We start from the raw sequence: 15007 nt of genomic DNA, 5'->3' as shown, positions 1-15007 counted from the left end.
TACTGGCGTCCGTTAGACGGACTACGTTACACCGCGGCATAACGTAGTCTGTTAACGCCGCCATTGAGTCCAATGTCGGACGCATCGCTAGCGCACGGCCACAATGGGCGTGTGCTAGGGATGTGCCGTCATTGAGTGACGGACCCTGGGACGCGGGCTGCAGCGTTTCCGGGTCCGTTACTGCTAGCGCAGATAGAGCATCTGCTAGCTCTATCTGCGCTAGCGGTATGATAAGTCGGCACTTGTGTTAACAGCAGCCCGTTAACGTATGTGTTGAACGGGGTGGTGGCAGAGGAGGAGGAAATGATGTAGGTGGTGGAATGGGCAATGGCGGTGCTGGGGGAGAAGGCAATAATGGGTTAGGGGAGAGGACAATAATGGGATGTGGGGGAAGGAGCACAATGAGGGTTGTGGGGGATTGGGAAGAGAGGAAGGGGGATTTAGGCTGGGATCACAAGTGCGGGAAACTCTCACAAGTCTCACAACTCAATATGCGACACTGCCGCCGGCAATCGGGACCGGAGTCTGCGGCTGCATGTATTTCTATGCCGCTGAGCGCTCAGGTCCTGAGTGCCGGCAGCAGTGCCGCGTATTGAGATGCGAGACTCGTGCGAGTGAAACGCCCGCCAGGGTCGTGGGGTACTTGGTACCGGGTCCGGTACTCACAGGGGGATGTCACAGTGGAGGCGACCCGGTCAGTGGCACTGTGTGCCTATGTTAAAGGGAATGTCCTTAAAGGGGTTTTGAATAAAGTTTGTGTTCGTGACGCCACCTGTGGTATTCGGTCAGTGGGACCCGACGCTGCTTAAAGGGGTCCACGGAGGTGATGTTAAGGCAGCTGAGATGGTATAACTTCCCACAGGTGAAGTATGTCCCCAGGGCTCCCGCTGTATGGAGGAAGATGGTGAGTGATGCAGTAAAGAATGGAGGACACAGGTTTGCTGTTTAACGCAATGTGAACCCGGCCTTATAAAAGTTATTTTTCTTCTATTACAGGTCGGGTTGGGGCTTATCTACAGCATTATAGAATGCCGTATCTCAGCCCTGAAAGGGGTTAGCCGTATCTTATATCAGCCAAACCTGGTGACAGATTCATTTTAAGGTAACTGTATGGAGCAGCTCCTTGACAAACAATCTCCCTTTTTTTCCTTCCCTCTCATGACAGTATTGATTTTTTTATATATACACACACACAACCAATTTTAATGTCACTTAAAAGGAATGTCATCAAAATTATTTCAATAGTTTTTTTTTCTCTGGTATTTTTGTTCATGAAATGGAAAAATCAAAACATGAAACATTATATCAGAGGGAAAATAAATAGAAATCTTGCACATTTCACACTGGCCACAAGGCCTTTGTCATATTGTGAGTCTAGATTAACTGTAGGAAAAGATAAGGTACCGCACATCCAAACAGTATACATTGATGTGTTCCAAAATTACCAAAACGGAATCTGAGGTTCTTAGTTACAAGGGTTGTCCCACCTTAAACTGATTGCAAACTTGTGAATCCTCATATTGTGCCAACTAGATCGAGGCGGCTGCCTCAGTTAATACAAGTGGATTGAAGGAGGCCGGACACGTCTAGTTGGCATGTGGCCGGAACGCACATCACATACTTGCGAACACACGACCGCCCGCTCCTGGTGCATAATCACAGCACTCGATATAAGGGTATGTGTCCACGTTCAGGATTGCATCAGGATTTGGTCAGGATTTTTCATCAGTATTTGTAGCCAAAACCAGGAGTGGAACAATTAGAGGAAAAGTATAATAGAAACATATGCTCCACTTCTGCATTTATCACCCACTCCTGGTTTTGGCTTACAAATACTGAGGTAAAATACTGACCAAATCCTGATGCAATCCTGATCGTGGACACATACCCTAAGGATTCACAGGTCTGCAGTCAATAGTGACTGCAGACTAGTACCCTACGGCCGGACAACCTTCACCATTTTGTTCAGAATGTAGAAGCCTGGACAGGTTATGATCAAAGTATTAAGCAAAAAGCTTCATGTTCAGTTTAATAATATATGGATGTGCGGTCCATGTGTTTTCCACAGACATGTTAGATTGCATAGTCTGTCCCTTGTGTGGTGTTGATGCAGCAGTAGTCACCACATGGCGCTAGGCCTAGGAGCCACAAAGGTTTGCCATGACCTGGCAGTGGACTGATCAAAATGTTAGAGGACTACACTGGACGTCTGACTGATCTCCAATCAGGTCATAAATGTGGTCATGTGATTGAAAACTGTGGAAGATGGCAACTGATCAGTGGATGTGCAGATAACTATTCAGCGGTCTCATTATCGGAACAGACAGGATGACCATGAAAGGTAACGGCTCTACCTACAGTCGATATTGTATTGTGGAGGATGGATCCAGTGTTATACCAAGGAGGAAACGTTGTGAAGTTGTGCAAATCACAGGATATATAGACTTGTTAAGCACTTCCTGAAATCCACCGTACATGTTCAGAGCCAGTCAGGTGGCAGAGCCCACCCCATCTCTGGCAGATAACGGCTGTGTGTCACAGCCAGCATCTGACTTCAGCTCCAGCAGCTGCAAACCTATTAAACACCATTATCAATCTATAACAGCAACATTAATGCGTTGGCATGAGGTTGCGTTTGTCCATGTGCCCATCATCTATGTGATCAAGAGACAAGACCCTCGATGAGTTGCCATGTTAGCTGGGGGTCTATGCTGGGCCTCTATGCCTGCCATCACGGAGCTGTAAGAAAACCCTGTGTATGGCTGTGCTTCAAAAGGAAACAGACTTGTAATATACAGAAATACTGTATTATCGCTGCACAGAGCACAAGACAATTGCAGATTCAAGTTCTCCAAGCGACAGCTTTTCACTGTAAATTTTAAATTAAAAAAACTCAAATCGTCCTTTTCACTCATGAAAAAAAAAAAAGCTAGAACACGTTCCATAAAAAGTACAATCAAAATATAAATTAGTAAGATCAGTAAACAAAAAAAAAAAGACAAAACTATGTTCATTCTGACTCTCATAGACACGTATGGAATTCTGACTCGCTCCAGCCAATCCCAACCTGCCGGAGACGGAGCAGAGCAGCGCCATTAACAGAAGAGGGCGGTTGGTGAATACTAGTGGCAGGGAACTTACATTATTAGTAGCACCACTCCAGCGCTACAGTAAGTGAAGAAACAAATACTGGAGCGCAAACATTACAAGTGCCATAATTCTGGTGCAAATCTCGTAATTTGCACCACATTTCTTAAGTTTTTCATGACACGTTTTGTGTTTTGCCACCAACAAGGGGACATGACCTCGCTGCAAAGGGGCAAAGTCTAATGTTTCACACTGTGTGCTAAAAATTTAAGAGAAACTGTGGTGCACATTTCTGGAACTAAGGAAGACAACTAATAGGTGGTATATGCCTAAATTACTGTAAAAAAGTTCACCAAATGTATTAAACTGCGTGAACTACTATAATAAATGTGCATTTAAGAAGGTCCAGTATTTATAAATCTGTCCCTATACCTTGATATAGTTAGAATAACATTCCATACAAGTATGGAATGGAACTTTTAGTTTTTATTTATAACACAGGTCTACAAAAAAAAAAGTTTTTTTAATGGATTTAAGGTTTTTTAATGGTGCTGAATTAAAAAAATCTTATTTGCTGAACTTGTTCTAGTTGTTGCGATAATTCATCCATGAAAATACTGGATTCCCCTAATGTGACTTGGGTGTAATAACTACAATAGCTTTTGGTCTGTCTTCTGACTCTTCAAGGCTATGTTCACACATTGTTTCACAGTACCAGCAAAGTCTGCGATTTCAGAAATCTCATGCACACACCTTGTTTTTTTCCCCTGACTGTTTTGTCATAAGAGCTTGGTTTTGACACTTGCTGTTTGCAAATAAATAGTGATTACAGATACTCATGTAAAGACTGGAGTCACACTAGCGAGGAATACGGATGAGTGGTATGCGAGAAAAAATAACCAGTTCATTTTCCCACGCTCCAGAGGGGAGCGCAGCATCAGTGACTTCACCGCTAGTCACCGATGCTGCGCCGGCAGCATTTCATTCACGAGTGGTTTACATCCGGGGCGGTCACATCTTCGCACCGTCCTGGTTGTAAACTGTATTTACCCCAGATATGGATTATGGTGTGGGACACAGCGAGGGACAGGGATTGTGTATTGTTTTTTTAGGTTATTTTTATTACAGGAGAACGAGGGTGTCGCAGGAATTAGGAGTATAATAAAGATGGGAAACTGTAGTGTTTTATTTCATTAAAAGACTTTATTCTGGTTGTGTCTTTATTTAACCTGTAACAACAATAGGATTAGTAATGGAGAGGTGTCTTATTGACACCTCTCCATTACTAAGCCGTGGACTTGATGTCACCAGACAAAACAAAGGTGACCAACCCCACAGCTATTACCCCACTTGTCACCGCTACAGGGCAAGTGGGAAGAGAGAGGCTAAGTGCTGGAATTGCTGCATTTCTGGGGTGGCTAAGAGCTGGTGTTTCTAGCCGGGGGTGGGAGTGGGGGGGCAATATCCATGGCCTTCCTAGGCTATGAATATCAGTCAGCTGTCTGCATAAGCCTTTTCTGGTTATTAGTTATAGGAGGACCCCCACGTCATTTTTGGGGGGTTCCTCCTAGTTTAATAGCCAGTAAAGGCTAAGTATACGGCTGTGAGATGATATTAATAGCCTGGGAAGCTCCATGGATATTACCCCCTTCTAAGGCTATAAACATCTGCCCCCAGTCGCTGGCTTTCCCTCTCTGGTTTGGAAAATTACACGGGAGCCCACGCCATTTTTTTCCCCCAAAAAATAATTTATTAAATACATGTCCTCTAATTTGCACACACACACACACACACTACATTTTTTGGATTATAAGACACTTTTTTCCCCAAAACATTGGGGGGGGGGGCAAATGGGGTACTGTTCCTGCAGGCCGGGATGAAGGGGTGTCCGGCGCTGCTACCCATTGCTCTGCGGTTGTCTCCGGTGCACGGTGGCGCTGCTGTGGGTGTCCAGCGTTGTTGCCCAAAGCTCTGCTGGTGTCTCCGGTGCTGCAGGTGCACAGCTGGCACTGCTCGATGCTGTTGCGGCGGTCTCCATGGGACTGCTGGGGTGGGCCCTGGCAGCATTGGTTTCCTGTGCGGTGGACTCCGGTAAAATGGCCACTGGGCAGGGCTGCGCATGAGCAGATAGAAATCTCGACCCAGATCTCGGGAGATGAGATTTCAGCGCTGAAATCTCATCTCCCGAGATCTGGGTCGAGATCTCCATCTGCGCATGCGCAGCTCCCCTGGCGGCCATTTTCCAGGAGTCCACTGCACAGGAAATCATGGGACTGCCGGGGCTCTGGCCTTTCACAAAATGTCGGCAGAGCCCCAGCAGCACCGGAGACCACCGCAGCAGCACCAGGTAGCACCGTCCAGGCACCCGCAGCAGGACACACCTTCCCCCCCTCCCGCGCAGCGCTGCCGGGCACCAGACACCTGCAGAGCACCGGGCAGCAGCGCCACACACCAGCAGCACTTCATCCCAGCCTGTGGCCTGCAGCATCACCCCATTCCTGCCTCCTCCAGCAGCGTCCCTGGGTCTTCGCCTCACCGCAGTCACCACCCCGGGTAGGCAATAAGCCGCATGGATTATGAGAAGCACCACCATTTTATTTAAAAAAAAAAAGGTTTCCTATTTTTCTCCTCTAAATTTGCGCTGCGTCTTATAATCCGGAATGTCTTATAAAGCGAAAAATACGGTAATTGTATTGGTCACTGACATCTATATATCTACCTATTCTGCATCTATTTAGTGTATGTAATCCATGTCTTCTATCCTTTCGGCTCCTGTGGAGATTTTACAGAAGCCGACAAATGAATTACCGGCTAATATTCTATCTCACTATGAAATATAAAGACAGATATATATATATATATATATACACACTCACTGGCCACTTTATTAGGTACACCTGTCCAACTTCTTGTTAACACTTAATTTCTAATCGGCCAATCACATGGCGGCAACTCAGTGCATTTAGGCATGTAGACATGGTCAAGACAATCTCCTGCAGTTCAAACCGAGCATCAGTATGGGGAAGAAAGGTGATTTGAGTGCCTTTGAACGTGACATGGTTGTTGGTGCCAGAAGGGCTGGTCTGAGTATTTCAGAAACTGCTGATCTACTGGGATTTTCACGCACAACCATCTCTAGGGTTTACAGAGAATGGTCCGAAAAAGAAAAAAAATCCAGTGAGCGGCAGTTCTGTGGGCGGAAATGCCTTGTTGATGCCAGAGGTCAGAGGAGAATGGGCAGACTGGTTCGAGCTGATAGAAAGGCAACAGTGACTCAAATCGCCACCCGTTACAACCAAGGTAGGCCTAAGAGCATCTCTGAACGCACAGTGCGTCGAACTTTGAGGCAGATGGGCTACAGCAGCAGAAGACCACACCGGGTACCACTCCTTTCAGCTAAGAACAGGAAACAGGCTACAATTTGTACAAGCTCATCGAAATTGGACAGTAGAAGATTGGAAAAACGTTGCTTGGTCTGATGAGTCTCGATTTCTGCTGCGACATTCGGATGGTAGGGTCAGAATTTGGCGTAAACAACATGAAAGCATGGATCCATCCTGCCTTGTATGGAGCATCTTTGGGATGTGCAGCCGACAAATCTGCGGCAACTGTGTGATGCCATCATGTCAATATGGACCAAAATCTCTGAGGAATGCTTCCAGCACCTTGTTGAATCTATGCCACGAAGAATTGAGGCAGTTCTGAAGGCAAAAGGGGTCCAACCCGTTACTAGCATGGTGTACCTAATAAAGTGGCCGGTGAGTGAGTGTGTGTATATATATATATATATATATATATATATATATATATATATATATTTATTTTATTTGAATAATATTTCGTTTTAAAACTATGTGTCAATGACAGAGAACTGCTGTATGTAAAAGCTCATGTTAAAAATCGCATTGCATACAGATGTCATACGGATGCAAGATGCGAGGAAATCGCATCCACGCATCGCAGACGGATTACACACAGATGACCATACGGAGAACATTGGTGCAATTCTCGGCCGTCAAAATCGGACTGATTTTTTTATACGTCGAATGTGACTCTGGCTAAAGCCTGAGGCTATGTTCACGCATTGCATTTTTGGTGCTTTTTTATGCAAAATAAAAGCTGATTTTTACAGTACCGACAAAAGCTGTGAGATCTAATGCACACACATTTCTTTTTTCTCCTGACAATGTTGGAAAACTGCTGCTTTTTTGAAAACTGCAGCATGTCACTGCTTTCAGTGTTTTTTGCAGCTTTTTTCACCCATTGACAGCAAAGAGTAACTGCAAAAATAGCAGCTAAAACATCAGCAGGCTGTGCAGCTTTTTTTTTTTTTACCTCAGCAATCCTGTAAGGTAACCTTTTCTTCAAAATCTTACTCAAGAACTTTGTGGATACGATAGTAGCTGATAACAGCGCACCGTGAAGATCAGGTGGTGATTGTTCCTTGTAATGGATTCCCACTTGTGCTGCATGACTACAGTCTGAGGCCAGGTGTGCGGAGATGAGATGGTTCGGAGTAGACACTGAGGGGATGGAGTGTACGGATACATACCAGCTGTCTGTTGAGGCATGAAGCCACCTACTCCGGTCAGGTTAATAACTGCGGCTTGCTGAGGCGTTAATGTCTGCTCCTGACCGTTAGGGCCTTGCTCCATTCCCTGCGAAGAACACATGAACAGAGCAGAAGACTGAAGTGAAGGACACAATGGATAGCACATATACATCTACATCTCATAGTTTGTAAGCTAGTCCTAAACAAAAAAGGGGTAGTCACTATTGTCACCAGGGGGTAGGCCACGTGTCCAGCTACTTTCCATAAGAACGATGGGACCTTCGGAAGGCGCTGCATGCTCACATTTTGCCATTTCCGATACTACATTTGAACAGCTGACTCTTCGTTTCTCACTTGGAAAAGGAACTTGGGGACCCCAACTCTCGGTGACCATCATGGTCCCAAAGATCAGATCCCACTTATGCATGTCTTATTCCCATGTCATACAATTAGTGCGTTTGGTTCACAACCTGCGGAAAATCTCTGGTTACTGAAGCGTTCCTTCCATATCAAGGTAGACACAGCTGTCCTACATTGTGAGGTCCCCACTAAAGGGCTCATCTTCTGGACACCAGTGAGGGGGTAACTTCAGTCACAGCACAGCAATGCAGCATGTAGGTGTAGTGTAAATGCATACTTGATAATCGGACATCATCCATGATGCCGATTTAGGTTTATGGGTTTTAGGAAAGCCAGTGTAAACATGCCACGTAAACCATAAGTCTGGTAGCAGGAGATTAATGCCGGCGCTATTAATAAATAACATACCAAACTAATGGCCCATTTACCCAGGCCAATGTCCGACTTGGAACAAGTGCAGATAGAATAGATTAGTCATTTGGAGCTCGTTTACACAAGTCTATGACCAATGACGCAGATAGAACAATGGCCAATACGATCGTTCTGTCCCCATATATGTGATCAGCAGGCCATGATATGTTTACAAGGGGCGCAGGGCTGCCGATAATGAGCGACCATTTTTTATAATTCGTTGGTTTGCACACTAGGATGATTACACGAAGAGCTAATCAGGAACATTTCTTATAAAGGCTCATGTGCGGATTATCGGCTCATGGAAAGGCCTTAAGTGCCTGTCTCATGATCTAGATCATGCTAATCACATTTGAAAACTAAAAACGCATTTCCAAAAGTGGAATCTGAATAAGCAAACTGCATGATGTTGTGAAGCAGCTGCAGATCTGACTGGTATTTCTTTGGATTTTGCTGCAGATGTCACCAGATTTATTGAAAAGCATGAAATCTAAATAATAAAAACATATGTAAAGACATACTGTGGAATGAAAATTAAAGGGGCTGTCCAGTCTTCTCAAAAAAAGTCAGCAGTCACTCCACGCACCTGCAGACTGATGAATCCATACAGTGTATGCAGTCAGGATTCTAAAATGTCGCCAGCGGTCATGTGCAGATTAGACATGCTTGGCCTCGCCCAATAGAAGTGAATTGAGTCAGGCCCGGCTGCGCACGTCTAGTTGGAATGTGGCAAGAAGTAGTACGCAAAGTGCATACCTGCAGTCCCATGGCCACCCACTCTCCAGCAACACTGCGGAATATGGACACCATGAGGTGCACGTGCTGTAAGGAATCAGAAGTCTACAGCCACATAGAATGACTGTAGACATGTAGCAGAAGACCATGTTCCCACATAGCATAAATCCTATGCTTTTTCTGCTTCATTTTGTAGTGCACAAAATCTGCTGGATTAACAAATTTAAGCAAAGTGGAGGAAATTTCATAAATACGTATGCCCACTGTGCATTTTTTTCTGCTTCGTTGGGGTGCCTGCAAAAATGCAAGTAACGTGGTTTTGTTTATAACTGTAGAATTCCAGGATTGAACTAAATAAAAACTTTGAAGAGGACTTTTCACTAAATTATTCATCTTGAGCTGGATACAAAATGTAATAGTCGTTGCAGAGCAGAATACAATTTTATTTTAGTTTTTTAAACTTCGCCGCTCCGTTGCAAAGATATTAGCAATCAGATATTTGTCACCTAATGAGTTAACTATCTATGTTGGTGTTAGTTATTTGTCACCGGGGGTGTGTTCTTCTGCCTCCTTTATGATATTGACCAATCACCAGCAGACAGCAACATAGAAGTGCAGAAGAACCTGTGATGTCATCAGGGTTCACAGATCCTGTCAGCAGGAGTGTGCCGCCTAAATAAGCCCTGATGATATATTACACAGCACTTCTGGAAATAGTAACAGGAGAGCTGCACTTCTGTGCTGTGTAATTCAACTCTGCACTAAAAACGTTGGGAAAAAAAATGCATGGTGGTTACCATGGTTTTAAATCTTATCCCCTTTTATCCATTTTTGCTGCTGTTGTCCACCAACTTCAATATGGAAGATTTGCAAAATATGAATTCTAGTAATCTGAACATTCATCTGAGAACCAGAACGATTTCTTAATATAAATGATCTAGGAATTAAGAAATTCTTACCGATGGCATCAGCCCCAGCTGGTCGCTTTGCTGGGGGCTGGAGGTGGCCGTCTGCTGCGGAGAATACTGGGACAGCTGCGGCTGCTGTTGTTGCAATGGATTGAATATAAGTGAAGCACCGGGAAGCTGTTTCAAAGATGACATCCAGTTTCAGAAAAGTGCAGCGTATTTCAATAAGTGTATGTAGTAGTGTAATAGGATAGGAAACACGCTGATGTCTTAACAATTTCACCATTTTTTTTTTATTTATTTACCAAGTGAAGTGTAGCTGTACTCATGAACAAAGCCTTGTCCTAACCAAATCTTTATAGTAAGCGCCAAGCAGTACTAATAGCTGGGTACCCTAGGTAATATACAAGGGAGAAAATAAGTATTTGATACACTGCCAATTTTGCCCACCTACAAAGAATGGAGAGGGCTATAAGTTTTATTGTAGGTCCAATTCAACTGTGAGAGACAGAATCTAAAACTAATAACTAGAACATCACATTGTATGATTTTTAAATAATTAAATTGAATTTTATTACATGAAATAAGTATTTGATCACCTACCAATCAGCAAGGATTATGGCACTCTCAGACATCTGTTTTTCTGTAAGAAGCCCTCCTACTCTGCACTCATTACCTGTATTAATTCAATCTGTTTGAACTTGTTACCTGTATAAAAGACACCTGTTCACACACTTAGTCAATCACACCCACCATGGCCAAGACCAAACCTTCCCACCATGGCCAAGATCAAAGAGCTGTAAGGACACCAGGGACAAAATTGTAGACCTGCACAAGGCAGAAGATGGGCTACAGGACAATAGGCAAGCAGCTTGGTGAGAAGGCAACAACTATTGGCACAATAATTAGAAAATGGAAGAAACAGAAGAGGACTGTCGCTCCTCTTTGGTCTGGGGCTCCATGCAAGATCTCTCCTTGTGGGGTAAGGATAATTCTGAGAAAAACCAGGAATCAGCCCAGAACTACATGGAAGGACTTGGTCAATGACCCAAAGAGAGATGGGACCACAGTCTCAAACATTAGTGTTAGTAACACCCTACGCCATAATGGATTAAAATCCTGCAGGGCACGCAAGGTTCCCCTGCTCATGCCAGCACATGTCCAGGCCTGTTTGAAGTTTGCCAATGACCATCTGGATGAACCAGAAGAGGCAAGGGAGAAAGTAATGTGGTCAGAGGAGACCAAAATAGAATTTTTGGGGATCAACTCCACTCGCCGTGTTTGGAGGAAGAAGAAGGAGTACAACCTCAGGAACATCGTCCCAACCGTGAAGCATGGTGGGAGAAACATCATACTTTGGATGGGGTCATGTATTGCAAGATTTTGGCCAACAACCTCCTTCCATTAGTAAGAACATTGAAGATGGGTTGTGGTTGGGTCTTCCAGCATGACAATGATCAGAGACACACAGCCAGGGCAAGTAAGAAGTGGCTCATAAGAAGCATTTCAAGGTCTGAGAATGGCCTAGCCAGTCTTCAGACCTGAACCCAATAGAAAATCTTTGGAGGGAGCTGAAACTCCATGTTGCCCAGCGACAGCCCCGAAACCTGAAAGATCTGGAGAAGATCTGTATGAGTGGGCCACAATTCCTGCTGCAATGTGTACAAACAAACAAAAGGTTTCTGTACCAAATATTAAGTTGTTTTTCTATTGTATTAATTATTTCATACAATAAAATGCAAATTACCATATATACTCGAGTATAAGCCGACCCCAATATAAGCCAAGACACCTAATTTTACCACACACACAAAAAAAAGGGAAAACTTATTGACTTGAGTATAAGCCTGGTATGCATGGCCCCATCATCCCCCATCCTGGTGTGCAAGGCCTCCCATCAGAAACACATTAAAAAAACCAAACCATTCTACTTACCTTCCCTGCGCTCCCTCGCAGCGTCCTGTTCTGATGCCAGTAGCTGATGCTTGTAAGCAGCGCATGGCAGTGACGTAATGCGCTGCTTACAAGCAGAGGACAACTGCCGAAATACTCACTGCTTTCCACACCAGGATTATGGGCGTGGAGAGCAATGAATATTCATTCCCTTAATTAGCGAGTACACTTTATAGAGCCCCGCAGCTGCAGGAAGCTGGCAGCTGTGGCTAACAGCGTGTCTGCTATTAAAGATGAATGTTCACTGCTCTTCATGCCCATGAGAGTGGACAGCTGTGAATATTCATTCCCTTATGTAACGGGCACACTTTAGAACCCAGCAGCTGCAGGAAGCAGGCGGCTGCGGCCAACAGCTTGTCCATTATTAAAGACAAATGAATATTAACTTCTCTCCACTCCCATTGGTGTGGAGAGCAGTGAATATTAATTTCTCTTTAGCAGCGTGTACGGGTGTTAGCCACAGCTGGCTCCTGCCTCCTGTGATCCGGTGCTCCGCTCCTCACTCGAGTATAAGCCAAGGGGAGAGTTCTCAGCATAAAAAAAAATGTGCTGAAAAACTTGGCTTATACACGAGTATATACGGTAATAATGTAAAAATCATACAAAGTGATTTTCTGGATTTTTTTTTTTTTTTTTTTTTTTTTAAGATTCTGTCTCTCACAGTTGAAGTGTACTTACAATAAAAATTACTGTACTGATGGCCAGCTACCCAGGTAATATATGAGGAAAACCATGAAATGCCTTCAGCTTTTGCCTCTTCAGCAATGCAACATCAATTGTTTTTTTTCTCGGATGAGTAGTTTCGAATGACACCATGCATTTTGCCACATAATGTAGTCAAAAATGGGAAACGAATTCCAAGCGCTGCGAAATTGTAAAAATATTCCTGCGTTTCCACCATTGATTTTTGGGACTCTGATTTAACTGCGCTGTAGGGAGGAAAAAAAATGACCCGGGAACATGATTCTCAGCAATATCAAACCTGTCCAATTTTCTTTATATTTTAGAGGTGTAAAAAAAAAATGTGGAAAGTTTTTTTTTTTTTTGCAAATACATTTTTAGAATAGGTTATCAATGAAGCAATTTGAGCTCTTGTTTTTGGTGCCATGAGCTGACGCTTATATTTAAACCAAAATTGTATAAATTAAACATTTGATTGCTTTTTTTTCTCCATTTTTTTTTGTAGAAGTGTGGAGACTGAAAAATGGTAATTCTAGTATTCAGTTTTTCTCTTTCTCTTTTTGACATTTAAAGTAAGGTATACATTTTATATTTTGGTAGACTGGAATTTTTGGGCCACCATGATACCAATACACAATATTAAAAATACACTAAAAATAAAAACACACAAGTACAATATACAGTACAGACCAAAAGTTTGGACACACCTTCTCATTTAAAGATTTTTCTGTATTTTCATGACTATGAAAATTGTGCATTCACACTGAAGGCATCAAAACTATGAATTAACATATGTGGAATTGTATACTTAACAAAAAAGTGTGAAACAACTGAAAATATGTCTTATATTCTAGGTTCTTCAAAGTAGCCACCTTTTGCTTTGATGACTGCTTTGCACACTCTTGGCATTCTCTTGATGAGTTTCAAGAGGTAGTCACCGGGAATGGTTTTCACTTCACAGGTGTGCCCTGTCAGGTTTAACCCCTTCATGACCCAGCCTATTTTGACCTTAATGACCTGACCGATTTTTTGCAATTCTGACCAGTGTCCCTTTATGAGGTAATAACTCAGGAACGCTTCAACGGATCCTAGCGGTTCTGAGATTGTTTTTTTCGTGACATATTGGGCTTCATGTTAGTGGTAAATTTAGGTCGCTAATTTCTGAGTTTATTTCTGAAAAAAAAAAAACCGGAAATTTGGCGAAAATTTTGAAAATTTCGCAATTTTCACATTTTGAATTTTTATTCTGTTAAACCAGAGAGTTATGTAACACAAAATAGTTAATAAATAACATTTCCCACATGTCTACTTTACATCAGCACAATTTTGGAAACAACATTTTTTTTGCTAGGAAGTTACAAGGGTTAAAATTTGACCAGTGATTTCTCATTTTTACAACAAAATTTACAAAACCATTTTTTTTTTAGGGACCACCTCACATTTGAAGTCAGTTTGTGGGTTCTATATGGCTGAAAATACCCAAAAGTGAAAACTGCACCCCTCAAGGTGCTCAAAACCATATTCAAGAAGTTTATTAACCCTTCAGGTGCTTCACAGCAGCAGAAGCAACATGGAAGGAAAAAATGAACATTTAACTTTTTAGTCACAAAAATGATCTTTTAGCAACAATTTTTTTTATTTTCCCAAGGGTAAAAGGAGAAACTGGACCACGAACGATGTTGTCCAATTTGTCCTGAGTACGCTGATACCTCATATGTGGGGGTAAACCACTGTTTGGGCGCACGGCAGGGCTCGGAAGGAGTGCCATTTGACTTTTTGAATGAAAAATTGGCTCCAATCTTTAGCGGACACCATGTCGCGTTTGGAGAGCCCTTGTGTGCCTAAACATTGGAGCTCCCCCACAAGTGACCCCATTTTGGAAACTAGACCCCCCAAGGAACTTATCTAGAAGCATAGTGAGAACTTTAAACCCTCAGGTGCTTCACAAATTGATCCGTAAATATAAAAAAGTACTTTTTTTTTTTTTCACACAAAATTTTTTTTAGCCTCAATTTTTTCATTTTCACATGGGCAACAGGATAAAATAGATCCTAAAATTTGTTGGGCAATTTCTCCTGAGAACACCGATACCTCACATGTGGGGGTAAACCACTGTTTGGGCACATGGTAAGGCTCGGAAGAGAAGGAGCGCCATTTGACTTTTTGAATGAAAAATTATCTCCATCGTTAGCGGACACCATGTCGCGTTTGGAAAGCCCCTGTGTGCCTAAACATTGGAGCTCCCCCACAAGTGACCCCATTTTGGAAACTAGACCCCCCAAGGAACTTATCTAGATTTGTGGTGAGCACTTTGAACCCC

At 43.2% G+C, this 15007-nt stretch overlaps 1 protein-coding gene across 3 annotated transcripts in view; it reads right to left on the bottom strand.

Annotated features, from left to right (window-relative positions):
* Window positions 1–15007, bottom strand: part of SUPT20H (SPT20 homolog, SAGA complex component) — an 87802-nt gene that overhangs the window by 3612 nt on the left and 69183 nt on the right. For all 3 annotated transcript variants that reach the window (XM_077298195.1, XM_077298193.1, XM_077298194.1), the window contains exons 22-23: window positions 10105–10230; window positions 7640–7745 (exon numbers count right to left, since the gene is read on the bottom strand). In XM_077298195.1, coding sequence (XP_077154310.1) covers window positions 7640–7745; window positions 10105–10230 — 232 coding nt within the window. The remainder of the gene's footprint in view (window positions 1–7639; window positions 7746–10104; window positions 10231–15007) is intronic.

The sequence above is a fragment of the Ranitomeya variabilis genome, chromosome 3 (genome assembly GCF_051348905.1).
Source record: "Ranitomeya variabilis isolate aRanVar5 chromosome 3, aRanVar5.hap1, whole genome shotgun sequence".
NCBI lineage: Eukaryota > Metazoa > Chordata > Amphibia > Anura > Dendrobatidae > Ranitomeya > Ranitomeya variabilis.
The sequence above is the reverse complement of the archived record's forward strand: the minus strand, read 5'-3'. Positions and strand labels throughout refer to the sequence as shown.